This window comes from Oryctolagus cuniculus, chromosome 12 (assembly GCF_964237555.1).
Source record: "Oryctolagus cuniculus chromosome 12, mOryCun1.1, whole genome shotgun sequence".
Taxonomy (NCBI): Eukaryota; Metazoa; Chordata; class Mammalia; order Lagomorpha; family Leporidae; genus Oryctolagus; species Oryctolagus cuniculus.
The window spans coordinates 75,423,470-75,450,967 of NC_091443.1; the positions used below are offsets into that span (position 1 = coordinate 75,423,470).

At 45.8% G+C, this 27,498-nt stretch overlaps 1 protein-coding gene across 1 annotated transcript in view; it reads right to left on the bottom strand.

Moving 5' to 3' along the window:
• Positions 1–1,424: 1,424 nt before the first annotated feature.
• Positions 1,425–27,498, bottom strand: part of ONECUT1 (one cut homeobox 1) — a 44,923-nt gene continuing 18,849 nt past the window's right edge. The window contains exon 2 of the mRNA XM_002717743.5: positions 1,425–8,551. Coding sequence (XP_002717789.2) covers positions 8,259–8,551 — 293 coding nt within the window. The 3' untranslated portion in view covers positions 1,425–8,258. The remainder of the gene's footprint in view (positions 8,552–27,498) is intronic.

A 27,498-nucleotide genomic window follows, 5' to 3' on the forward strand; every position in this document is an offset into this window, starting at 1 on the left:
GTGCTCACACACCTGTGCACACCACAAATGGTTTACTGGAGGGGACTTTTAAGAGCCATCCTCTCATGTGCTTTTCTATGAAGGGAGGAGAGAACTTCCACTTTGCATATGGCCCTGTCTAAATACTGACGGAGTTTGTGGACTCAAGAGGCTTCCATAGCCTTGGCAGCTCATGTCAAGAGCCTTGGGTGATCACTGACATCAAAAACAAGAGTGTCAGTTGTTAAACCAACAACAGGAGTCACTGTGCGTTTGCTCCCCATGCTGGACCTCTGTCCTTAATAAGTTGTAGCATGAGAATTAACAGTAAAATTAGTTTTCAAACCATACTTTATACTTTGTATCTGTGAGGGTGCAAACTGTTGAAATCTTTACTAAGTATAGAGTGGATCTTCTGTATATAGAGATAATTAAAAATTAATTAATGAAGAATAGGATGGGAGATGGAGTAGGAGATGAGACGGTTTGGGGGTGGGAGGGTGGGTATGAGAGGAAGAACCGCTGTATTCCAAAAGTTGTACCTATGAAATTTATATTTATTAAGTAAAAGCTTTCTACTATTAAAAAAGAAAAAAAGAGCAACCCTCTCTAGAAATTTTGGTTTCTTCTGACAGTCAATCAGGTTAGTATAGCCGGCCAAGCTCTAGAACCACATCGCCCCACTCCATGTGAAGACATTCTAGCACTCCTCCAGCAGACATGAGTTAGTCTTTACTTCACCAGGGCACTGGCTTTCACTCCCAAGCATCACATCCTCTCCACTTTTCCTCCATTCCATGGAAATCTACAGGCCACTAGCTTAGCAGTTCAGGTAGAATAAAAACAAAAGAAGGCAAGAATTGTCTAAATGTAAAGTGCTGGAAAATCCAACATTTTATTTACTACATTTTGGTGACTACATAAATGCTGAAACATTTTAACACTGAAAAGCATGATGGCATCATCACTTGCTTTTTTTTTCTTTTTTTCTTTTTTGCTTAGCAAACACAGCAGATGATATTGCACGGCATAAAGTGAGAACAGTAGCGAAGCTTAAAAGAAATGAAGGAAACCTTAATGCAGTACAGGAGATACTCATAAACAAACCCGAATAATGCCTAATGCATTACACTATTTGTTGCTACACACAAAAATACAGAAGAAGCATTGGACAGAGAGAAAGAGAGAGACAAAATATTAGCAAACAACCTTAACTGGGTACAATAATCATTTAGTCAGAAATGTGGATGCAACATAGAAACTACCACTGTTTTCTAATTGGCAAAAAAAATGACAGCAACATTTGTCTTTTATCAAAAATCTAAGCCCCTCATGGTTAGGTTTTAAATGAATTATTTCATTATTTATTTACCTTTTGTTTGTTTGTTTTTCATTGTTAAGGAAGAACTCCCTCTGCTCTTGGAAGATTTTCTACTCTACTGGTCTTTTTAAAATTTTTTTTTTTTTTTTTTTTTACCTGATGATTGTCTTAGGCACCCTCCTTACATAATAAACCATCAAGCTAACTTGAACAGGGAAGCTGAGTCACACTCGCACAACAGCTAAGACCCAAAGTTATACTGAAAACAGAAAAAGGGGGAAGAGACAGGTCTAAATGAATGACAGACGGGCTTATTCAGACAGGACCATAAACACAGGGAGATATGAAGACAACTACGGAAGCAAGTGGAAGACAATGTTTTAAAGTTTATTTTTTTTTTTAAAAAGACTGAGCACTTGGTCGAGACGACAGATCTAAAATGAGCCTACAATGATCATGTAATAAATGCAGAACATACCACAAAAAATCAAGAGCGAAACAGAAAAGGTGACCTTGTGAATGCAACTCTGCTGATGGAGAAAGCACCCCTCCTTAACCATTTTCCTGGGTTTTCTGTAATTCACTGCCCAGCATTTGCATGAAAAAAAGTCGTCAATGCCTACCAACACAACAGAGCACTGAAGAATCCTGCAGCTCAGAGCATATTTATCGCCCTACTGAAGTACATAATGAGTATAAAAATGTTCCTTAGAAAATGTAGCATTTGACCCAAAATCTAAGCCCCTCTAATGCTTCCCCACCCCACACACCCCTGCAAAAGGAAAACCAGGTAAAATTCTTGTATTGAGAAGGAAAATATTTACATAGATGATTTTCTGACATGTAGTTGAAACAATTCATTTCAGCAAAAGAAATCAAAATAGTGGCCCTGGCTCGTGTGAGGATGCCACAGTCTATAGAGTTTCGAGTGTGTGCTAACCATCTGCAGTGGAGCTAAGCGCCTGTACAGCCTCGAGCAGGGGGCCTGGGCAGGGAGCATCTCTAGTGTGGGAAACGAAAGATGAGGAGAGGGACGGGACCCAGAGATAGGTCTGGGGCACATTCACGCTGGAGACCCTCACACTTGAGGGTAATTCTTCCACTTCTGGTGGGGGTGTGTCAGGAGGGGAAGGGAACTGTCAACTGTGGGTACCAGATTCTAATAAATAGATGGGAGGAGAATACATGACTTTGGAACAGTTTTCTTTATATTTGATTGATAACTGAACCCAAGCAATCGAGTTTTGCTTCTTCTGTGGGCTGGCCAGGTGGGCAGGGGTCAAGTCCACTGCCCGGCCACCCCTGACTTTCTCTTAAGCACAGAAAGCCATTGCACCAGCTTTGCCTAATTGTGTGTCTCCAGGCCCTGCCCCCTGCTCTGAAGCAATTGTGAAACTTGGGAAGAGGATTTCCAAATTCAAGTTAGCTTGTCTTTTTCAGTTTTTACTGCTCTTGACTTCTCATACCCGTGTGAATGGTAAAAAACAAAAAACAAAAAGCAAAAAGCAAAGTATCTCACCAATGCCGGTGCTTTGAACCATTAAAAAGGTCTTATTAAATTCTTTGGAATATCAGGTCTTACCTGCAAAGTAATCTTTTCTTAAAAAATTAATAAATTAAAGGAAGAACACGAATAATGCCTGCCTGCTTTCTTTCTAAAAGACAAAAAGGACTACCTTGAAACACTCATTTTGGCATGTACAAGCTCTGAGGGGGAACCTGGCAGTGTTCACGGCACACATTGAAGTGCCGGCTAAGAAAAAGCTAAGGATATACACCCTGCGGTTAAGAGAACTCTGGCCTTCAGCTTATCTTAGCATCAAGAACCAAAAGATTGTAACATAAAGCTTTGACCATTTCAATTCTACTATATACACTTTAAAAACTACACGGTCATAAATTAAAACAGTGATTAAATAAGCTCATATAAAATGCAATTAAATTAAAAAATCACAGCACATTATAGAGAAAAATAGGAACCAGTTTCACAAAAAAGAGATTATATATATATATTTTTTTACCCTGTGGAAACAAATTTTTCTACGAAACACAAAAACTTCATAAGTAATCATTAAAATGAAAATCATTTCTTATTCCATTCTTGCATTTTTTTTTACAACAACCCTTAACCCATCTGGGGAACATTTCCAGAAATTAAGTCTTCCTTGAGCAACAGAGCAGTTCCGCCAAGAAAATAAACCCCAAACCAAGGAGGGAAAGGAGTGGGACCATCCCAGACATACAAACTACAAAATAAATAAGAATTATAAAGTTTTTTTTAAAAGTAACCTTAACAATTATCAAACTAGTAAGTTCTGCCTTATCACATAGACTCTCTATACAACATAACCCTAAAACTTTATTACTATGAGGTATTTGGAGGAATTGGTAAAAGGTGCACGGCTTGCCTGGCCAAGGGACCCAGTGAAGGGGTGGGAGGGACTCGAGAGGGAACAAGGAGGAGGAGCTTTGGTTTATCAGCAAGAAATTGGGGGAAAAAAGTCATCCTTTGGTATCAAAGAAAGTTTCATTGCATGGTTGCACGGGAAAAGCACCACGGTGAATAATTATTCCTTTTTTTTTTTTTTTCATTAGTGGCCTTTCTAAGAGGCTGAGGTATTCAAAGAGTATAAGGTGAGAGAGGTTAACAGCGGTTTAACACTTTGGTTCAAGCAAGGCACTCGTCCTAGGAGTTTACGAAGTTCGCAACATGTTCGCCTAGAGATTCACAAGAAGAACTAGCAGTAGTCAGAGTAGTATTTCCTAAGGATGTTGTTATCATTATCGTATCGTTATTAAGAATGAAGACAAGTTTACACACTGAGTGAAGAGTGAGGAGGGGAGAGGAGGTGGGGGCAAGGAAGGGGCGGGGTTCCCTCTGCAGACCGTGGCCGTGCACGAAAATGTCTTTGGTATTCTTTGGTATCATCAATGTGATTAAAATCACCAATGGAAATCGAGTGAGGTAGCGTCTTTGGTTCACACTATAAATAGTAGATCTTTACACTTCTTTTTTTTTTCTTTTTTCTTTTCTTTTTTTTTTTTTTACACGTGGAAGTAGCTATTTCTTACCTTCTGCTTCTTTGTCCTTACTATTTCAGAAATAGTTACCAAATGTACTGGAAAGCTAACCACACCACAATAATCGCCCAGAAGGCAAACACATCTCAAAACAGCCTCTGGGGTTTGAATGCACCCTAAACATCTAGATAGAAAAGGGAGAAGTGCTTTCTCTTTGTTTGCTAAATGCATAGTTTTCATCCTTTCTGTACAAAGAAGGGAGGCCCTTTCTTAGGGAAAATGCCTTTGTATAGCTCATGTGACAATGTCCCAAGGACTCTTTGGTATAGCAAAGTTTGCATTTAACCTGCCAAGACGGGTCTTTTTCCTGTGGGAGAGATGGGAGTGGAATGCGTCCAAAAGTAGCATAGTGCTTTCATATTTGCCTGGAAAAATAATTACGCTTTGTTTTGGAGGGAGGGGAAGGGAGAACATGATGAGTGACGAGTTCAGTTAGAACTTCTGGATTTCCCCCAACGTTTTCTTTGGTTTTGGGGGCCTCTTGCAACTGCATCCGGGGACTGGGATGGAAGCTCAGTTCCCGACAGCCAAAGCTTGTGAACACTACCTGGAGGCTGGGCTCTGCGGCTGTGCAAGCTACACAACAGCTCTGAGCCCTCTGGTGGCGGCAAAGCTGCCAACCGTGAGCGGGCCTGAATGGTTCATGGCCCAAAACAGACAAGCTTGGGTGTGTGAGTGTGTATGTGTGTGTGAGTTTGTGTGTGTGTGTGTGTGTGTGTGTTATTTGAAGCGCAGTTTGGGAATGAACAGAACATACCAATAAAAGAGTGAGATGGCTTTTTTAGGGGAATTTTGCTGGAGGATTGAGAAATGGAAGGTGAATCGGTGGCCTGAGGTCTGCTCTGTGTGGTAGGTTCAGGAACAGGAGCCACTGATCCACGCTGCGTTAGGAGGAGTGGAAGTGCATTTTCCTACGTGCCATCTCTGAAGTCAGGGAGAGTGTGTTGTACCTGGTGTGACAGGTGTATTGCTTGTGAGAAGCGGCGTTTATCTATTATGAGTTCCAAAAAGCAAAGGTTGTGAGTATGCTTAAAGAGTCAAGTAAAAAAATTGCTTTTCAGGCTCTGCTTTGTGCATCTGTTTATGAGAAAATATATCTCTAGGCCCTGAAATTGCATAATGGGTGCAAATTCAATGCTGGTATGAAAATCATCTTTGGTGTTAGCAAATAGGATAACTGGTTCTTTTTTGATAAAATCAGTCAGATGGGATATCAGAAATGTAGCAGTATTTTTTGAGACCGTGCCCACACAGTATCAAACTAGATTGAAAATGTAAAATGTAGTTGAAATAATTTGGGGGGTAATATAATAAAAACAAAGCAAAAAATATGATTGTTTGAATTCAACTTTTGTTTTTCTGGAGTACTGAATTTGTTAAGATTGTGTGTAGACACAGCTTGAATTCCCTGCATTTTAAATTCTCACATTTTAAATACATAAGGCTTTCCTCCCTCCTAAATTATAAATTCATTATATAGCTGTACCCCCAATTCCCTCCATTTCTGGAGAGAAAAAAATTAATGAGTCTTTTTCCTTTTTATTTATGTCATTGAAAAGAGTTTTAGCAAATCTCATGAAGCATGGTCAATTAAATGGTCTCTTTTAAGAGCTGAACTATACTTGTGCCATATTTAGAAGGGAAACTTGTAAGCTGGAATTTTTGGTGGAGTAAAAACATACTAAGACAAAATATGTTGAGGCAAATGTAGTATTTCATCAGTGGAGAATTCAGTGTTGGCTTCCTTTCCTTACTGTACAGCAGACCTGAAGGAGACACAGACATGGCTTGCTGGTTTAGCTTCATCTCTTTAGGCTCTTACCTATTTCAGACCTGACGAGATGGTGAGATTGGATCTTAAGGAGCTACATTTTGTATTAAGATGATTTAATTTTTTCCTTTGGCATTTTAGTGAATCTCAATAACCAACTTATTTCTAGGATAATATTTGACTTCCTGTTTCTAGTTAGGTACGGCAATTAATAGAGTATCCAATTCATTAACAAAAAGTACAACAGGTATCCACATGTAAGTCATAATTCAGTTGAAATCAGAGAGAATGTTTTGGGGAATCAAGGGATTCCTTGGGGTACCATTAGTACAATTTTGTTATCTTTTTGGATTTTTTTTGCCTTGATTTCTATAGTCCCGCTTAAATGATTAGGAAAAATAGAAATTCAAATTTTGTATTTGCAAGCTCAGGTCTAGTTTTTATTTGTCCCTGTTAGAGAGAGGAATCTATGTTATAAAATTCCAGCTTTACGTGTTAGCAAGAAAGAATGTAGTACGCTTTGGAGGTTATGCTTGGTGAAATAAACAGCTTCACACTTGCAGAACCAAAAGTCTTGTGTTCTACTAGAACTCTGGCTTTTTCTATGCAGTTCCATCAATGCCACCATGGCTCAGGTGCACCTACTCTTTCATTGATGTCCAAGTCATAAAATGTCTAGGATTGGCAGTATAATCAGTCGGATTACTTTTTAGGGTAGTTACAAATACTGAGTCATTCATTTTCATAATACTGGTCTATTCACCTTATTTGTGTGTAAAACATTTTTTATAAAGGCATTTGGTACTAAATGCACAAAGCAAATTTAAGTCAAATTAACCCAGGTATAGACTTCTTTCTTTGATAGTGTTTAAATACAAAGCATTACTTTGCACAAGTTTTCTCATTTAGTTACCTGCCCTATTTGAAACTTGATTTTCTGTGGTACGGATGAGCTGCTACCTTAGAAGGATGTGCAGATTTGCTCAGCTGTGTGAACAGACTGCGGGATCCTGGCTCTCTCTCTGCTTAAGTGACATTTATGGGTCCTGGAAAGGAATGTGCCATCTGGATGCACACAGTCACTACACCAACCTCTCTGCCATGATATTAATTGCTTCCCTGAAGCTACATTCTTTCTTGCCAGTTCTGAAAACTCATATTTCAAATGCTTCAAGAGTCATAAATAATAGTCATGATTCTATGTGGCATGTGTATTACAGCTAGATCAGTTCATATGTATAGTATAACTTTACATAGCATCTTGTGTAAAAATAGCTTTGGTTATTAAAATCATTGCAATAAAATACCTGCACTATAATATTAAGTGTGTTCTTTGGTACCTAGGTGATTTATTTCTTTATTTTCTTAATGGATGGACTCTTGTTTCATCTCTTAAAAAATATCTGAACATTCCTTAACAAACAAAGAGAATGCACTGGTTTAGGTGTCATTCAAATTTGCTTTGCTGGGTTTGAATCTGCATTTAGGTTGCGGGCCTGGCAGGTTCAAACATTTGTTAGGCTAGACAGGCGAAATCACACTCTTAATCCAATGAACTCTTCACACCATGCTAGTTGCACTTCTGAGCACAACCCTTCCTGAAGACCAGCCCTGCCTAAGTCCCTAACCACTGGTGGTGGTGGTGGTGGTGGTGGTGGTGGTGGTGTGTGTGTGTGTGTATGTGCGTGTACTCACGCACATACTGAGACACCATACACCTTCCCGGTGCGGTGGAACAGATGAGAAAAGTCAGATCTTAGGAGATGTCCACTCAATGGCTCAAAATCACTATGCTGCTAGCCACGCAACAGCCAAGCACTGCAAGAACGGTTCGCGGACGGAAGGTGTGAGACGCAGGGTTTTCCCGCTCAGAATTCCTGTTGCCAACTTGTCGCCCCGCCGAAGTGTGTGTCTCCGAACAGAGTCAGAATGCAGGTGAGCTAAGTCTTTGGTTTCTTTGGACTATAAATAACACTTTTTTTCTTCTTCTTCAAATATTTCTAAGTATAAACCTGCTATCTTGAGGTCCGGGGTTTTTTTTTTTTTTTTTAATTTCTTTTTGTATTTAAAGCTTTTCCACCGAGGTTTTAGTTTGTGGTTCTTCCTTCATGCTTTGGTACAAGTGCTTGATGAAGAAGATGAGTTGCCTGAATTGGAGCTGCCCTCGTCCTGCCACTTGTCCAGACTCCTCCTCCTCGCGTTCATGAAGAAGTTGCTGACAGTGCTCAGCTCCAACCCCAGCTGCTGGGAAATGGTGATTTGCAATTCTTTGGACGGACGCTTATTTTCCTTGAATATTGCATGGAGAGTTCGACGCTGGACATCTGTGAAGACCAACCTGGGCTTTTTGGGTGTGTTGCCTCTATCTTTCCCGTGTTCTTGCTCTTTCCTTTTGCAGGCTGCAAAGAGACATGGGAGATGTTAGAACAAATAGCCCGCGAGAAGCCAGAGCAGAAAGGCAGAGTGCATAACACGCGTGGGCTGTAGCTAGTGGCCCGTCTGCTTCTGCCTGCTGACCTCTGACTGAGCACTGTGGGGGTTTGGAAGGGAAGCGTAAAGAGGGCTGGAGGACCGGGATGCGGGAGCAGTTCTCTAGGTGTGGGTTTCTGCTTGGTTTTGGTTGTTGTGGTTCTAGATGAGCCTGTCAACTCCAGTGGGGCCCAAGGTTCCTCAACTCTAGGATGTGAAGTTTTGGCTAAGTGAACCTATCGCTTTGAACGTTTACTTCTCCACCTGCAAAATGGTGGATAACAGCATACTCATCCTACAAGGCTGTGGTATGCAGCAGCGCATGTAGGCTAACTGAAGTGTTTCACAGACACAAGGCATCTGAGGCAGCAAGAAAGATTTACAGTTTCCTGATGGTGGGACATTAAGAGCCTAATTGAGGGCATAAAAACACAACACAAAGGAACTGCATTTGTTTTCCAGGGAATTCTGTGAGAGGAAAGCTCTGTATGCAGCATCCTACAAACCCCTGGCGCTGATTCTTCAGTAGAACCAGGAATTGTGCAGGTGTGAACCCTCCTTCCTCAGCTTCGAAGCTGCACCAGTTAAGCTAGCCAGGTCCCCCTGGGGGGCGTCTTTGTGCCTCCTCTTTTGCTGTCTTTGCAAGTTTTGCTTTTGGATTCCCTCTGTTCCCTCACCTGGTTTCCCAGAGAGAGGCCCATTTCCCAACCCTGTGTCCCAGCAGCCCTCGGGCGCTCAGGTCTGGCACTCGATCAGGGTCTCTCATCTTAGATCCTGGGCTCCTCTTCCCAGCCTAAGGCAGCTCAGCAACCAAAGGGCACTGAGGGCTGCATTGCTAACAGGGCCCTCCCTGTGACCTCATCTCAGCCATCCCCAAGTAACCACACAACCCGAGGAGAAAGTGCATGCTGGTTCTGCTGCCCCCCCAAGGCTCCTGGGCACACTGCTTCCTCTCAGGGCTCCCACAGGCACCCTGCAGCCACCACTGCCCTCCTCTCATCTCTCTCCAATACAAAGAGGCCTGTGGGGGTGTTTGCTGGGGGAGGCAAGAACTTCCCCTCCTTCATGCCTTAGACCTGTGGTTGGCTACCCTGCCTGGGGCTGCCTCCTGCTTCCGCTAGTGCCTCTGTGTAGTCTGGCTCCTCAACTCCTCCCTGGATTTTGCCCCAGCTCTGATTAGGGCTGTGCTCTCCCGCAGGCAGCCCTGCTCCTCTGCCTGCCTCCCAACTGCTCCAGATCCTGGTGTTCAGAGTTCCCTAAAAACTTGGGTGTCCATTGGGACAAATAAGGTCAACAATGGCCCAGGCAAAGAGCTCATTGGTAAAAACCTAAAGACATTTCTAATCTTTGGAGTCCAATCTCAGAGTCTCCAAATTCATTAAAACTGATTCTTCATTAGTTTTTAGCAGATTCAATGTGATTTGTAGATACAATTCTAAGACCATAATGATACTCCCTCTTCCCTTTCTTCCTTCCTCTTCCCTCCCTCCTTCCTTCCCACCTTTTAGTTTTTGAGATAACAGATTTTAAATTCACATTACAGTAAAAAGGCTTAAGAAGTTTTACAAGTGAAAAGCAAAAGGGTCCAAAATTTTTTTAAACAATGTAATACTCAGTAAAAAAATGTTTTCTGTGCAGTCCCTTATTTATGAGTGACAGGCACATGTTGTTAGTCTGCTATATTATGCACATTCTAAAGCAAGCACAACAGATAGAAACTGTGAAAGGAGACATGGAAATTCCCTTCTCCAGGTGTTTCAGCTTGCCCCAGCCTGGGTCCAACCACTAGGAAATGTAAGAGCAAGAATTCCAGAAAGAATGTGAGAGGGCAACTCAGTCCTACCAGACAGATTTGCAGGCAAGTCAAACCTTACGTTGCCTTTTGTAACTTAAGCTTAGTTCACCAGCAATGCCCTTTGCCCACCACAAGGGGCAGCATCAACATAATGGGAAGCATGTATTAATTGTCCAGTTTCCTCCGAGCACTGAGCTATATGTCCCAGGTGACAAAGTTCTTCTTTCCCCAGGCTGACCGCCCTCACTGGGCAACTCAATGAAGTTCCTGAAAAATATTGGCCAGGCTGAAGTCAACTCACGGAGTTTGAGTAGGCCCATGGGCAATACTGATAGATGTCGCTGACTGATTCATACATTCACATTAAAAAATGAGTGTAACATGGGCTTTGCTTCTTAAGGAAGACTGTTTGTTTGTGGAAACACAAGCAAACAGCTGCAGGAGCATACAAGGAACACACAGGATACGCTCTCCACTAGAGGACGTTAAGGAAGGGATCACCAGGAGCCTGAAAGGACAAGTGCAGGTTTGCTGGTGAGGGCGCTGAGCATCACTCCCTGCCGACGGAGCAGCACTGGGGAAGGACTGATGAGCCCTGGCAGAGTGTACAGGTGGCCAAGCAAGCTGTGGGCAATGAGCCGTCACGGCAGACACATCAGATCCGAGTTATCCATAGGGAAGGAGGGGTTCCTGAGTGTTGCCCTGGTGGTGGTGGTGGGGGGAAGGTGGGGAGGCTGCCCACATGCAGGGGAAGGTGGGAGAGGGGGGAGGAGAGAGGATAGAGGGTCATGAGAGAGGGAATGTGTTGGTTTAAGTGCTCCCCTCTGCCCACCCCCATTGACTTGGGACAAGTCTGAAGGGCCATGGAGTTCCAGAGCACCCTGTAAGACTGGATGAGGCTATTCCTGCACGAACGTGGCACTTCAGCTTAATTCCCCATCCCCCACAGGAGTTACTCACTCTTGCAGTCTCCAATAACTTCCCTGCAGGCAAATCTCACAGCATCAGGGTCTGCATCCCAGAAAACCTGACTTCAGAAGTCAGCTAGAAAACCTCTCTATTGAGGACACAAAATTAGACCAAGGCAGTTGGGGATGGAGAAGAACTTCTCAGTAGGTAGAATCAAGAGGAATTATTGACAACTTGACAGGGAGGGTGGAGGTGGAAACAGCTCCCAGGTTTTTGATTGGATGGTAGCACTAGGGCCATCAGGGGATGCAGATGGAGCAATGGGCTTGATGAAGGCTGTGATCACTTCCACATGGGACAAAATGCATTGGGAGTGCCTGCTGGACATTCTGCTAAAGATCTCCAATAGGTGATTGTCCAGAAGACAGCGGAATGTATGGAGTGTGAAGCTCAAGGGAGATAGCTGGGCTAGAAATATAGACGCGAAAGTCATTAGGGCTCTGGATGATAAATTGCACAGAACATGTACCTACGGAAAAGTAAATAACTTGAATGTTGGATGAATCCTCGACTTATTTATCATTCAAAAGGCAGAGCTAAGGGAAATTACAAAGAGATATCCGTCTTCTACCTAACCAGGGTGTGTATCTAATGACTTTCAATCTGGTCCTTGGCATTGGCAGGACTGATTGGGCTGAAGCTACCCCTGAGCCAGCATTTCCTGAACGATGTCAGAGGAATGACACTGTCTTAAACCAGGTTCTTTGAAAAGATGACTTGCAGGTCAAGAGCATTGAGAGAAGCCTGAAATTAATAATATGTGTTAGTACATGCACTTCTTTCTCCCAAATTTATTTAATCCCACAACACCTTTTGGTGGAGACTCTCTATTAGTGTCTCAAATAATATTGTTTAAAGGTTGCAAATTTTTTTTATTTATTTAGAAAACTTTTATTTAATAAATATAAATTTTGAAAGTACAACTTTGGATTATAGCAGTTTTTTCCCCCATAACTCCCTCCCACCCGCAAACCATTCCATCTCCCACTCCCTCTCCCATCCCATTTTTCATTAAGATTCATTTTTAATTATCTTTATGTACAGAAGATCAATGCAGTATATACTAAGTAAAGATTTCAACAGATTGCACCCACACAGACACACGAAGCATTAAGTACTGTTTCAATACTAGTTTTACTGTTAATTCGCATAGTACAGCACATTAAGGACAGAGATCCTACATATGGAGCAAGTGCACAGTGACTCCTGTTGTTGATTTAACAATTGACACTCTTATTTATGACGTCAGTAATTACCTGAGGCTCTTGTCATGAGCTGCCAAGGCTATGGAAGCCTCTTGAGTTCACAAACTCTGACTTTATTTAGATAAGGCAATAATCAAAGTGGAAGTTCTCTCCTCCCTTCAGAGAAAGGTACTTCCTTCTTTGATGGCCCCTTCTTTCCACCAGAATCTCACTCACAGAGATCTTTCATTTAGGTCATTTTTTGCCACAGTGTCTTGACTTTCCATGCCTGAGAAACTCTCATGGGCTTTTTAGCCAGATATGAATGCCTTAGAGGCTGATTCTGAGGCTGTGTCTCATATAATATCAACATTTGGAGAAATGCAGATTGGAAGTTCCTGCCCCAAGCTCTCTGACATTGTACTATCTCAAGCCTCACAGAGAGTACAATGTCAGTAGCCTAGAAGTGAGATTGCCTCGGAGCAGGGGCCCCAGCTGGCCCATCTATATCTGCAGGGCACTTGGTACACATCTCAGGCTGCAAGGGGAGCTTGGGATCAGGGGGTGGTGTCTGTGAATACATGGATGAGGTTATATATCTGGAGAGAACTCTGGACAGACTTCTGTAGTTGGAGTTGCTGAGATATCAGTAGGAGGGAGAACAGACTACAAAGCTGGTTGAGGGTTCCTGGGCGGCCAGAGGAGGCCAGGAGGGGTAATCCACAGCAGTAAGATCCTACGTCTAGAAGCTTTCACAGGGCTAGAGCTGTTAGAGTTGGTTTGAGAGTAGGAATGAGAGCGACGCTTTGGAGTTTCCATATATTTACTTCAGGGTGCAGACTGCCCATCATGAAGCAGGAAGCCACCGACTGGATGTCACGAGCTTCCACACACACACGCAAGGTAGAGAGGGTCAGGGAGTGGAGGTACCACTTAGAGAAGAGCAATGTGTGGCAGGGTAGTTTCCATTAAAGATAGAGATGATTTATCAGAGCTCAGGATTAACAGGAAAGAGACTCCTATTGTTTGTAAAAGGCAGCCCTGAAGCTGGAGATCTGTCAGCAGTCACCTCCACACAGTCGGCAGGCAGATACCGTGCAGGACCCAGTGGGGGCTGTCTCAGACAGACTGCTGACCTTGGTCTCTGTCGGTGAGAACAATGCAGGAAGCAGAAGCATGGACGGTGGGCAAAGTCAGACCAGGTGCACTTTAGGAATCAGAGACGTAAAGGAAACAACAAAACACAGGGCATGAGGACTTCGGCAAAGGACAGAGGCTGCTATTTCAGGCAACCCGGGCCATGCTTTGCCTACAGCAGACAAGGCACAACCAAGAAATATGAATCTGTAGGGATACTGAAAGGCACTTTATGAGCAAGTCAGTTTGGAAAGAACTAATTAGTGACTCAACAAATTTCTTCAATTCAGGAATTCTCAGAGCCTTTAATATGTTCATGTGCACCAATGCTTTCTAGTTTATGGGGTCTTACAAACGTATCTGATTGAGGAATTCTTTATTCAGGAAATTTCTCTCCAGAATGGCATTACTTAGAACAGCACTCCCTTGGACCCGTGGCTGCCAGACGTGTGCTGGGCTGTGTCCAGCCCTGAAAATCGGCCATCTGAAACTCGAGTCTAAGCAGTTAGAAAGGTTTATGGTATTTTGGCACTGCTACAACATTAAAGTGTGTGATTACTTTTCTAGTAATGTAGTTTTCATTGTATTATCAAAACTATTGGTCCGGGACAGATGGAAATTAGAATTAAACCATTAAAAAGCTGCTCTTTGATTACCTGGAACTTAAGAAGCCCTGCCTTGGAATGCATGTGATAAAACATAGTATTATATTAAAATTCTTGGGGCTGGCGCCACGGCTCACTAGGCTAATCCTCCGCCTGCAGCGCCGGTACCCCCGGTTCTAGTCCCAGTCAGGGTGCCGGATTCTGTCCCAGTTGCTCCTCTTCCAGTCCAGCTCTCTGCTGTGGCCCGAGAAGGCAGTGGAGGATGGCCCAAGTGCTTGTGCCCTGCACCCGCATAGGAGACGAGGAGGAAGCACCTGGCTCCTGGCTTCGGATCAGCGCAGCTTGCTGGCTGTGGCAGCCATTTGGGGAGTGAACCAACAGAAGGAAAACCTTTCTCTCTGTCTCTCTCTCTCACTGTCTAACTCTGCTTGTCAAAAAAAAAATAATTCTTGGAACAGCTGTCAGTCAAGCTGACTTCACGACACAGAGGACTTTACACAGTAACTATTTCTGAGAATATATAGACACAGACATACTGGCCTAGGAGACACTTATTAAACCAAATGGATTTATAATACAGCCTCTTAGATGGAGTTGGACTCTGAAAACCCGAACCCAAGCCCAGCTGTGTGGCTGCTGATAGATGGGCAGGTAAAATTGAGGACATCCTTGCCTTTCCTGAGCTTAGTGCCCCCAGTTGCAGAATGGAAGACAATGGCTTTCTTATCTCACTCACATCCTGTGTAATGAGCATTATTAAATAAGATGTTCAAGTGATTAAAACTACTAATCTTTAAGGAATATGCTAGATGTTTGCAAATTAACTTACTGATCCTTTCTTTTTCAGTCAAGACACAAGCATAGCGGCTGGCTCTGTAGTGTAACAGGTTAAGCCCCAACTTGCAGTGCTGGCATCCCATATGGGCACTAGTTCAGGTCCTGGCTGCTCCACTTGGCATCCAGCTCTCTGCTAATGCACCTGGGAAAGCAGTGGAAGATGATCCAAGTGCTTGGGTCCCTGCATCCAAATGGGAGGCCCAGAAGATGATCTTGGCTCCTGGCTTCGGCCTGGCTCAGCCCTGGCTGTTGCAGCCATTCGAGGAATGAAACAGCGGATGGAAGATATTTCTCTCTCCCTCTCTCTATTTCTCCCTCTCTCCTTCTAACTCTACCTTTCAAAAAAAAAATGCAAGTATAAACCTTGAACTTACCAGCATACGCACTGTATTTACATCAGGCTTATATGTTACTCCACTTATAACCTGTGGTGTGAATTTGGACACATCACTTGCTCTCTCTCCCTGTAGTTCTCTTTAATAGGAAGACTGTATTCTAGCATCCCTGTGGGTTTGGAGGCCCTCCAAGTCAATGAATTCATAGCTGGTTTCCAAAGTCTACCATTATCTCAGTTAGAAAAATCCCAGTGTGGGATGGGCATTTAGTCTAGTGGTTAAGATGTGTGCATCCCAACTCAGAGTGCTTGGGGTGCTTGATTCCCAGCTCTGACTCCTGACTCCAGCTTTCTGCCAATGCAGACCCTGGGAGGCAGCAGACCTGGCTCATAGTGTTAGGTTTCTGTCACACACGTAGGAGCTCTGAATTGAGTTCCTGGCTCCCAGCTTCAGTCCCCTCGCCATTGCAACCAGTGGATGGAAACTCTCTCTGCCTCTGAAATAAAGAGTTTTTAAAAAAATTTCCAAGATAACCTTTCCCTCTCCTTTGGAACATATAGCTACTAGGTTGGCTTTTCCATGGAATCATCTCCATCCTTTACGACTTCTCAGAAGGAGCAAGCAGCGGCTCCGCAAGCCCATCAGCCAGTCCTGCTCCACACTCATCTAAACCAAAGTATGACAACACAGGGGTGGGCCTGTGGTGTGGAGACTTAAGCTGCTGCCTGGGATATCGGTGTCCCATGTCAGAGTTCCTGGTTCAAGGCGACATCCAATCCAACTTCCTGTTAATGTGCCTGGGAAGGCAGTAGATGAGCCTAAGTGCTTGGATTCCTGTCACTCTTGTGGGAGACCTGCATGGAGTTCATGGCTACTGTGGTCCTTGGGAGAATGAGCCAGCAGATGGAAGATCTCTCTCTCTCTCTCTCTCTCTCTCTCTCTCTCTCTCTCTCCTTTCTCCTCTCTCCTTTCTCTCCCCTCTCTTTCTCTCCTCTCTCTGTCACTCTGCCTTTCAAACAAACAAAAATAAATCTTAAAAACATAAACACCTTCATTACGGTTGCTTTGACCTTATGAACTTGAAAGATGAAAATAATACCACCCACCTCAGACTTCACAGTTGAGCTTCTGTTCTTTGGGATTCGGGGCCACTAGTCAATAGATATTTTAGGCATTTTACTGAACTTCTACTTGCAAGTGTAGGAGAATTGAGTAGTTTAACAAGTTTCCTGAAGGCCCTGGTATACCTGTCCCACTGCTGGCTGCTTCCCCCAGGGTGGAATGGTGGGTTAAAAATAGGCCCTTTACTGGCAGGAGGCAGGGCTGGCCGCATTTCAGGGTATTCTCTGCCTTTCCAGTCTATAAGGGAGGTGAGATGACAGAAAAGGTAGCAGAGGATTTGGGCTCAGGTTTCCGCTGTTATTAATTGAGAGACTGGGTTAAATCCCTTCACCAAGCTGGGAAGTGATTCCTTCATTGCAAAAAGAAGGAGCTGGGCTGAGTAACTGCCAATCCTCGGAGGCGCAGCTCTGTGACTTGATGTTTATTAACAGCCCCTTCCACTTCAGCCCTGGGGGAGGCAGCAGGCACTGCAGACAGAGTCTAGGACTATTGGCTTCTCAGTAATAAATGGGCCCCTGGAGCAGAGTGAGAGTTGAACTGCTCACTCTAGAGATGCCTGGGCGGCCCCCACGGAGCACACTCGCTCTTGTGTCAGCCTGTCCGTGTACCATGCTCAGTCTCACTCCTGGCACACAGAGACGGAGTGGGCTGTGGAGGGGAGGCCCTGGGGGCAGAGCACCTTCCGAGGAGGTGGGAAAGGGAACGGAGTCTCTGTGCTTAGTGAACATGGCACCAGGTCTTGTAAGTCTGGGAAATTAGCTTTTAAAGACTAGGTTTCTCTTATACATAATTTGTAAAATTCCTTTTAAAGCTTCCTGTTTGTCTTAGTGACACTCAGGAGAAATATGGAAAAGTGTGTGCATGTTTGGGGGAAAGTGTGGATATGTACATAGACACCTGACAAATTGGGGACTGACCTACTTCTAGGGAGCCAGGGTATCTGATAGAGTAAGAAGGGGATGGGGTGAGGGAATGATAGGCTACATTTCTGTCACTTTAAAGACATCATTTAAATTTTATTTATTAAGTTATTCATTCAAAAAACAGAGAGAGAGAACATAAAGATCCATATTGCTAACAACATTTGCAAACAAATCCCAGTGTCTCTCTCACACAAAAGACTCTTCCAATTTTCAGTCTCTCCTATCCCCTTGAATTTTGTCACTCTGCTCTAAGCCACTGTAGCTCGCAGCTAGCCTGGAATCTGATCCTGGCTTTCAACAGCTCTTCTTCAAAAATCTTTTTTTTTTTTTGAGGAGAACCTGGGACCCTCCAAATCCCAGCATCCTGTCCTTGGGGGCTATTTTAGGACCCCGAGTTTACCTTAAACTCATCCTCTCCAGGATGTCACGGGAGTGGCAGGGACCCAACCACTTGACCTGTCACCTGCTGTTTCCTAAGGTATGCATTTGCAGGAAGCTGGGTCCCCAGCAAAGCCAGGACACCCACTCAGTATGGGATGCAAGTGTTCCAAGTAGCATCTTTTTTTTTTTTTTTAAGATGTATTTATTTACCTGAAAGGCAGAGTTACAGCGAGAGGGAGAGACAGAGCCAGAGAGAGAGAGAGAGAGGTCTTCCATTTGCTGGGTCACACCCCAGGTGGCTGCAATGGCTGGGGCTGGGCCAGGCCAAAGCCAGGAGTCTGCAGCTTCTTCTAAGTCTCCCACATAGATAGCAGGGAACAAACACTTGGGCCACATTCTGCTGCTTTATCAGGCCATTAGCATGGAGCTGGACTGGAAATGGAGCCCATATGGGATGCCGGCACTGCAGGTGGTGGCTTTACCCATTATGCCACAATGCCAGTGCCTCCAAACAGCTGCCATATCAATCACCTACCCCTGAAGACGTTACTTAATTCAGACAACAGCTCTGTGAGGTATCACATTTAACAGGATGGAGGAAATTTTGGAACTGAACCCAAGGAGAGGACAGCTTCAGCTTCAAAGTCTTCATAGAGAACCTGGAAGGTACGGCAACAGCGATGAGGAGGGGGTGGCATTGTGGCACAGGGGGTGCAGCTGCTGCTTGCAATGCTGGCATCACAAACAGGCAGCAGTTCTAGTCCTGGCTACTTCACTTGCAATCTGGCTCCCTGCCACTAATGCACCTAGGCAAGCAGCAGAAGATGGCCCAAGTACTTGGGCCCCTGCACCCACGTGAGAGATCTGGAGAGAGTGCTGGGCTCCTGGCTTCAGCCTGGCTTAACCCTGGTTGTTGTGGCCAATGGGAGAGTGACTCAGTGGATTCTATCTGTCTCTTTCTGTCTCTCTCTCTGACTTTCAAATAAAAAAATAAGTAAGTAAATACATAAATAAATCTTTTTAAAAAGCAACTGCTGGGCTTGCACATGGGCCTGGGTGGGGAAGTGGGGAAAGGGCACAGCTCTCACCGCTGACTGCCACCAAGACAGAACCACTTCCGGGATGCACCAAGGAGAGGAGGAGGCCCCAGCTCTTCCTGCCCCTGAGTTCCCCAGATTCTCCCGGCAGCTGAAGCTGCATTTCCGCATTAACTCCGCTAGACAAGGCATGTGGACAAGCAGGCGTAAGAACGGAACAGAGTTCAGTAAAACGAGACAGAGTAGGAACAGACGCTTAAAGCAGGAACTGTGGAGGTAAGGGCAGGTCTGTCCCTGAGCCCAGTTTCCGGGCCAGTCCCCGCCCACACAGTGGAGCCTCAAATGCCAGTGGACAGAGCACAGCGGCTCCAAGACTGCAGCTCAGACTCCGGGAGTCCTGGGACAGAGCCTTATTTGCCTGGCCTTGGGTTATTTTGCTGTGCTGTGTTTATTTTTGTAAGCTGGGCCTCCCATTGTTTTTGCAATGAGGCAAATTCAGAGGGCGCAGCACAACAGGCAGTTTGAAAAGCAACACCAGTGAACTCCGACAAGACCAAGGGCAGACTCTGTACAGGCAGCGAATCCTTGCGCAGGTGGTCTGGAAACTGTGACGGCCAGCTGGGGGAGGTGGAGGCTGCACTCCAGCTCTCTCTGCTGTGTGTCTGTGAACTTGGGGGTGCTGGAAACCCTTCTGGGTGTGCACACGAAAAGCCTAATGAAAGATCCAAAGAGCTGACATTCCTGGAGAGGAGCCGTGACTGTGCTCACGCCTTACTCTCACTTCACAGCACTGAAGACACCCAAAAGTCTTCCCGTGTGACCCCTGCTGAACTCCGATGAGATGGAAGAGGGATTCTTTCGTTTTCGCACAAGAAGTGCTGGCAGAGAGGTTGGGGGACTCGCCTATGGGCACACAGCTGGTGGGGAGGCCTCCAACGCTGTGCCCTGATGCACATCATGAAAACTGCCCAGGAAGGTGAAGCAGCAGCAGGAGCTGCAGCAGAGCGTGGATGGAGCCCGGGGAGCCTGCAGCCAAGGTGAGCGGGGCAGCAGCAGCTGGCCGTCCAGGTCGCTGTGGGCTCTGAGAAGTGGGAGGAACTGGCTAATCCAGTGGAAAGAAAGGATGGGGAGCAGAGGGCTTGGGTTAAAGCCAGGACAGGGCGACTCCATCACACTCAGGTGGGAAAAGTCACCCAGACCTCTCCTGCCTTGCCCCTGTTGGTCTGGGACAGACACCTGCCCGCCCACGCATTGTTACCTGGGACCCTTCCAGAATGAGTGTGTGGGATACCTCCATCAGCCTCTCCTCTCTAGGGAACGCTCCTTGGCTGTAGTGCAGGAAAGGTGGGGCCTCTGCACTTCGTGGTGAAAGGAGGCCAGGCTGCTTGGTCCTGTGGAAGCTCCGCATCCTCACAGCTACCCCAGGGAGGCACTATTGTTATCTGTTATTGTCTCTAGTTGAAAAATGAGAGGCCATGGCCAGCGCCGCAGCTCACTTGGCTAATTCTCCGCCTGAGGCGCCAGCACAACGGGTTCTAGTCCTGGTTGGGGCACTGGATTCTGTCCCGGTTGCTCCTCTTGCAGTCCAGCTCTCTTCTGTGGCCAGGGAGTGCAGTGGAGGATGGCCCAAGTACTTGGGCCCTGCACCCGCATGGGAGACCAGGAGGAAGTACCTGGCTCCTGGCTTCGGATGGGCATAGCTCTGGCCATGGCGGCCATTTGGGGAGTGAACCAACGGAAGGAAGACCTTTCTCTCTGTCTCTCTCTCACTAACTCTGCCTGTCAAGAAAAAAAAAAAAGAAAGAAAGAAAGAAAGAAAGAAAGAAAGAAAGAAAGAAAGAAAGAAAGAAAACGAAAGATGAGAGGCCTGAGGCTCTGCGAGGCTAAGGGACCAGCCCAAGGTCACCCTGACTGTAAATGGGGAAGCTTGGATTTGAGCCAGTGGTAGGTGCAGGGATAGTATTGTGAGGAGCAGAGGTGTGGGCCCAGAGAAGCACAACACATAACCCTGGCGCACGCACACACACACACACACACACACACTGTCTTCCCTCATTTGTTTGGTGTTCCAGTAGGCACAGGCTGAACCAGAGCCAGAAAGCTGAACTGGGCATTTCCAATGAATGAATACATTTCCTACTCCAGTGATACCTGTTATGCTGTTGCTGGCCATGCTTGCTCAGCCAGGCACACACACCTGGGGCACAGCCATGAGCTTTTCTACACCTGCAGGAAGAGATACCCACCAACCTGAGGCTCCCTCCAGGAAGTGCTCCCCTGTGATATAGACTCTGACAAGGAGAGAACCAGCTGCCTTGCACCTGCTTGTTTGATTGGTTGCAAAGGATAACGTGGCTTGTTTTTCAAAGGAAGCTACAAGAATTCTGATTGCTAAATTCTTAAACTTGTGTTAATGCCTGGTCTCCTAGAATTTTATTGCATCATTATCTTTCATGTTAAAAAGGCCCTCATAAGTTTGAACTCCAGTAATTGTAAATACATGATATGGATGCCCCATTGCCAATGTTTATCCTACAAAACAGTCAAAGCAGATGGCATACTGATGAATTACATGCTTGCTATGCATTTTTAGCTCATATAGGCCCACAGTGAATTGTAAAGTTTATTGATCACATTTCTGTAATTAATAGCTATGAATATTACTTTATAATATTCACAGCAATTGAAAATTACAAAATAGAATTCCTTTAAAAATAATCTACAATTTTGACTTTTCACTGAGTCATCAAACATTTTCTATAATTAATCTCAAGTTAGTGAAGTTTTCCTTGCTTGCATTTCTGGAAAGTGATCTGTTGGATCAAACTGTAAATGCCGTTCCTCTGATAACATGCGTTCTCCAGTTAGCTTCACAAGAGCGAAGCCCAGGAAGAAGTCTCCGAGCGGCTGCCCTACCACAACATTCAAGGACCCTGACACTCCAACTTCAGCCACTTCTCCCACCACAGCCACACTGCGCAGAACTCCTCAAGACATCATGAACTTTCCCATTTCTATCCTTTGTTTCTCTACTCAGAATGTCCTTCCTGTCTGTTTTCTGTGCAAAAAAGCTCCCCATGTGAGCAAGTCCAAGTATCTCATTTTTCTGCTAAGCCTTCTCCATTCTGTTTCCCATTCTGGGAGAATATAATTACTTATTTACCTACTCACTGCTCTTACACAGTCGGTAAGTCCTGACCATGGACTATTTCTTGGCATACCTAACTTCACAGTTGGAGAAATAAGTTGGCTCTGGCTCCATAGAAAACTGAGACAACCAGAGTGGGCATTTGGTCGAGTAGTTAAGATGAGTGGGCATTTGGTCTGGTAGTTAAGATGATCAGAGGCCCTGAGTGCCAGTCCTGGCTCTGCTCCAATTTCTGGCTTCTTTATCCTGGGAGGCAGCAGATGGTAGCTCAAGTAGTTGGGTCCCTGCCACCCATGTGAGAAACCTGGATTGGATTCCCAGCTCATGGCTTCAGCCAGGCCCAGCTCTTGCTATCATGGGCATTTGAGGGGAATAATCAGTTTTCTCTCAAAAAAATTAAATAGAAAATATTAAAAAAAAAGAAAAATACAGACATCTGAGATGAAATTCTTTAACTTCTGAACTGTGTATACAGTCCCATGACACATCCTCAATCCCTTACTGGATGGTTGATGCTGAAGCAGCTTAATGGTGCTGTGGGGCTACTTATAACACTGGAGGCCAAGGAAGGACGCTGAGCCCTTGGTGAGGGACGCTCTACTGCTGCCAGTCCTGTGACTGAGCCAGAGTGTGGTTCAGGCCCAGGGAGGGAGCAGGCTGCAGGCAGTACTGGAGGAGCAGAAGGAAATTAACTTAAGGTGGGACATTACAAAGAGTGAGTAGGGTAAATAGCCCATTCTCTAGGGGGTGTCCAGGCACTGTCTGTGTCCTTGCTAAGCCTGGGTGTTGACTGGCCCATGTAGGGCTTAGTTAAATATAGAGGAGATAAGGATCAGACTTATGGATAAAGTCAGCAAATATCCAGAGTTTGTCTGGTGGAGACCATAACAACAAGTTAATGAGAAGGCTCCTTAGGAGTAGTCTTGGGGAAATTCAAATTCAAGATATAAAGGACCCCCATGAAGGTGAAATAAAATACCATTGTGTTTCTTTTGCTCTGGCAACTTCTAAGTCATGTACTTCTTGTGTAGGGCCTCTTGCCTGGTGCCCTGGGTCCTTGGTCAAGGTGTCATTACTGGGGCCGATGCTGTGGTGTAGCGGGTGAAGTCACCACCTGCAGTGCCAGCATCCCATATGGGTGCCAGCTTGAGTCCTGGCTGTTCCACTTCCAATCCAGCTCTGATATGGCCTGAGAAAACAGTAGAAGATGGCCCAAGTCCTTGGGCCGCTGCACCTCCATGAGAGACCTGGAAGAAGCTCCCAGCTCCTGGCTTCGGATTGGCACAGCTCCGGCCGTTGCGGCCAATTGGGGAGTGAACCAGTGGATGGAAGACCTTTCTGCCTCTCTCTCTCTGCCTCTCCTCTCTCTGCCTCTCCTCTCTTTGTGTAACTCTGACTTTAAAGAAATAAATCTTAAAAAAAAAAAAAAAAAAGGTGTCATTACTTTCTCCCAGGCTCCCAGATCGGCCTGGATTTGCAGAGGGAGAGGCCGAAGGATCCTCAGCAGTTCTTAGTCTTGCCTACACACTGGAACCACCCTAGAAACTTACAAAACTTACAAAAGACCCATTTCTTGAGATCCTGATTTATTCGGTGGAGCTGAGGCCTAAGCCTGGGATGTGTGAAAGCTCCCAGGTGACTTTGACCCATGGCCGGCCTGGGAACCACTACTCTAAATCAGTGCTTCTCAATCCCAGATTGCTCGCACACCTTGTTAAGGTGAAGATGCTGATGTGTCAGGTGAGGGTGGGGCCTGAGAGCCTGAACATCTAACAAGTTCCCAGGTGACGCCTGTCCGGGACCAAACTCTGAGTAACGAGGGCCCTGAGACTGGAGCATGAGCTCTAATTAAGGTGTGGGCCAAATGCATCGATGCCAGCCGGGCGCATCAAAGGGCAGCTTGTTCAGAAGGCACTTTTGGAACCCCATCCTATACCTACTCTGAGCGCAGGTCCACAGACAGACATGTCAAGCATGCTTCCTGGGTGATTTAGATGCTCAATAAAGTTGGAGAGCCACTTGCTCCTCGCCAGTATTTTAAAAGTTTCCAAGATCAAAAGAATCAGCCTGTCAAAAACACAGTGACCACACCAAAATTTTAGGGTAGGGACCTGGGAATCTGTTCTTTACAAAGGACACAGGGGGCTGACATTGTGACACAGTGGGTTAAGCCACCTCTTGCATCACCAGCATCTTGCTTGAGTCCTGCCTGCTCTGCTTTTGATCCAGCTCCCTGTTAATGTGCCTGGGAAGTCAGGAGAAGATGGCTGAAGTGTGTGTGCCCCTGCCATCTACATGGGAGACACAGATGGAGTTCTAGACTCCTGGCGTTGGCCTGGACCAGCCCATGCTATTGAGGCCATTTGGGGCATGAACCAGTGTATGGAAGATATTGCCCCCTGCCATCTCTCTGCTTTTCAAATCAACACATCTTAGAAAAGGGACACAGGTTATTCCTATTATTACAGGTCTAGGAAAGCCTGCTTTGAGGCTTATGTGGGGGCTGGCTTAGGGAAGGTCCAGGTAACCCTCCTCCCTCTCCCCAGATGAAATTGGTCCTCTAAAATCCAGTGACATGGGCTGTCAGAGAGAGTCTGGCAGAGGACAAGCAGCCGATGTATGGGGTTGGGCAAGTGCAGAGGCAGACGTGCCCATGGTGTCCCCGGCTGCAGGTGGAGGTGTTTGCTCTGTGACCCCAATGCAGAGGGAGCTGCATGGGAACAGGGCAAGGATTCGATTCATCACCAACTGTGAGCCTTTAAGCACTACATGGCAGGACTGTCTCCATCTTCACATCTGGGTTTGGTGCCAAGGCCTGAGGTGGGGGGCAGGCAGCTGTGGGGCTGGGGAGAATCTTCTGGGGGGGGTCAGGGGGCTGGAAGGTCTATTTCACAGCCAGAGAGAGGAAAAGAAGGGGTGCTGTGCCCACCCTTGACTACCCACCTTCCTGAACCAAGAAACTGCAGGTTGATGTTCTTTTATATCTACATCTCCATACCCATGCTGGTACAGAGGACCATTAACCTGCACTGGGCTGGGCTAATGGCTATTACATATGGAGTGTGTTTAAAGTGTTCCTGTAGATGATGTCTCCTACATACACATGTAATGACCCATACTGCATAGTCTGGGCTGTGCTGCCCACATTTTAGCATGCTATAGAATCACTTTGAGGGGCTGGTGCTATGGCTCAGTGGGTTAAAGCCCTGGCCTGAGGCACTGGCATTCCATATGGGCGCCGGTTCTAGTCCCGGCTGCTCCTCTTCCGATCCAGCTCTCTGCTATGGCCTGGGAAAGCAGTGGAAGATGGCCCAAGTCCTGGGCCCCTGCACCCATGTGGGAGACCCAGAAGCTCCTGGCTTCAGATCAATGCAGCTCCAGCTGTTTCGGCCAACTGGGGAGTAAACCCGCAGATGGAAGACCTCTCTCTGTGTCTCTACCTCTCTCTGTAACTCTGTCTTTCAAATAAATATAATAAATCTAAAAAAAAACACTTTGAAGGCTTATTAACAAACAGACTACTCAGCTCTACCCCGGAGTTTGTTTCTGTATGGTTTCGAACAAGGTCCCCAGTGATGCTGAAGTGCATGGGATTTGAGTATGAAGGGGTTTGAAAATGAACCCTACCTAAATTTTTTGTTGAGCAGGCTTATTTTATACATATAGGTAAAGCAATTTTGGAACTATTTTAGATGCATTATGTACTAAGGATTGAGCAAATGAGTAAATGTGTGTTTGTCTGAAAGAGAGCGAGCAAGAAGCAGGTTTTGGGCCAGCGCCGCGGCTCACTAGGCTAATCCTCCGCCTTGCGGCGCCGGCACACCAGGTTCTAGTCCCGGTCGGGGCGCCGGATTCTGTCCCCGTTGCCCCTCTTCCAGGCCAGCTCTCTGCTGTGGCCAGGGAGTGCAGTGGAGGATGGCCCAAGTGCTTGGGCCCTGCACCCCATGGGAGACCAGGAAAAGCACCTGGCTCCTGGCTCCTGCCATCGGATCAGCGCGGTGCGCCGGCCGCAGCGCGCTGGCCGCGGCGGCCATTGGAGGGTGAACCAATGGCAAAAGGAAGACCTTTCTCTCTGTCTCTCTCTCTCACTGTCCACTCTGCCTGTCAAAAAATAAAAAAAATAAAAATAAAATAAATTAAAAAAAAAAAAAAAGAAGCAGGTTTTGGGTGCCAGGGTTCTCACTGTGGATGAAAGGAAGGGAATAAGAGAAAGCAAGAAAAACTCTTGGGGCTGACAGTGTGGTGCAGCAGGTTAAGCAGTGGTTTGCCACGCTGGCACACTGTATCAGAGTGCCAGTTGGAGTTATGGCTGCTCTGCTTCCAATCCAGCTCCCTGCTAATGTGCCTGGGAAAGCAGTGCAAGATGGCCCAAGTACTTGGGTCCCCGCCACCCACATGGAAAGCTTGGATGGAGTTCCCGTCTCCTGGCTTCAACCTGGCCGAGTCTCGGCTGTTGTAGCCATTTGGGGAATGAAACAGAGGATGCAAGATCTTCTCTCTTTCCCTCTCTCTTTGCCACTCTGCTTTCCAAATAAATAAATAAATCCTAAGAGAAAAAAAAAGAAAGAAAGAGAGAAAAGGAGCCACAGCTGTGGCATAGTGGGTAAAGCTGCTGCCTACAGTACCAGCATGCCAGCTGGGTGCTGGTTCCAGTCCCGGCTGCTCCACTTCCAATCCAGTTCTCTACTATGGCCTAGGAAAGCAGTGGAAGATGGCCCAAGTCCTTGGGACCCTGCACCTGTGTGGGAGACCCGGAAGAAGCTCCTGGCCCCAGCTTCAGATAGGCCCAGCTCTGGCCATTGCGGCTATTTGGGGAGTGAACCAGCAGATGGAAGACCTCTCTCTCTGTCTTTCCCTCTCTGTCTGTAACTCTGCCTCTCATATTAAATAAATGAATCTTTAAAATAGTGAATGCATGTTTAAGTGCTAAGATTTAAGATATATCAGGCTTATTTTTAAATAAGGGACCCAAAGACTTGGGCCATCTTTTGCTTTCCCAGGGGTATTAGCAGGGAGCTGGATTGGAAGCGGAGTGCCTGGGACTCCAGAGTGCCCTCTGATATGGGATGTCATCCTTGCAAATGGCAGCTTGGTCTCTATTTGTATACATGCACACACAAATATAAGTGCATATATTTCCTGGTTTTGTCTGAAACAATAAAATAACAAAGTCATCCTAAAAGCCATGGGCACTACAAGTGTCAAAGTCATCTTGGTCTTCACACCATGTCCCACCAAAATAACCCTGGGCTCATTAAAGAAGGGACCCAAGGAAGGAAAAGGGCATATGTCACAAGGACACAGGAACCAGACTGAAGGGCATTCCACCAGTCAGAACTAGGACAACGTGGGCACCAGAATAGTTAAGCATAATAAGTGAATTATAAGCCACTGGGAAAGGAAT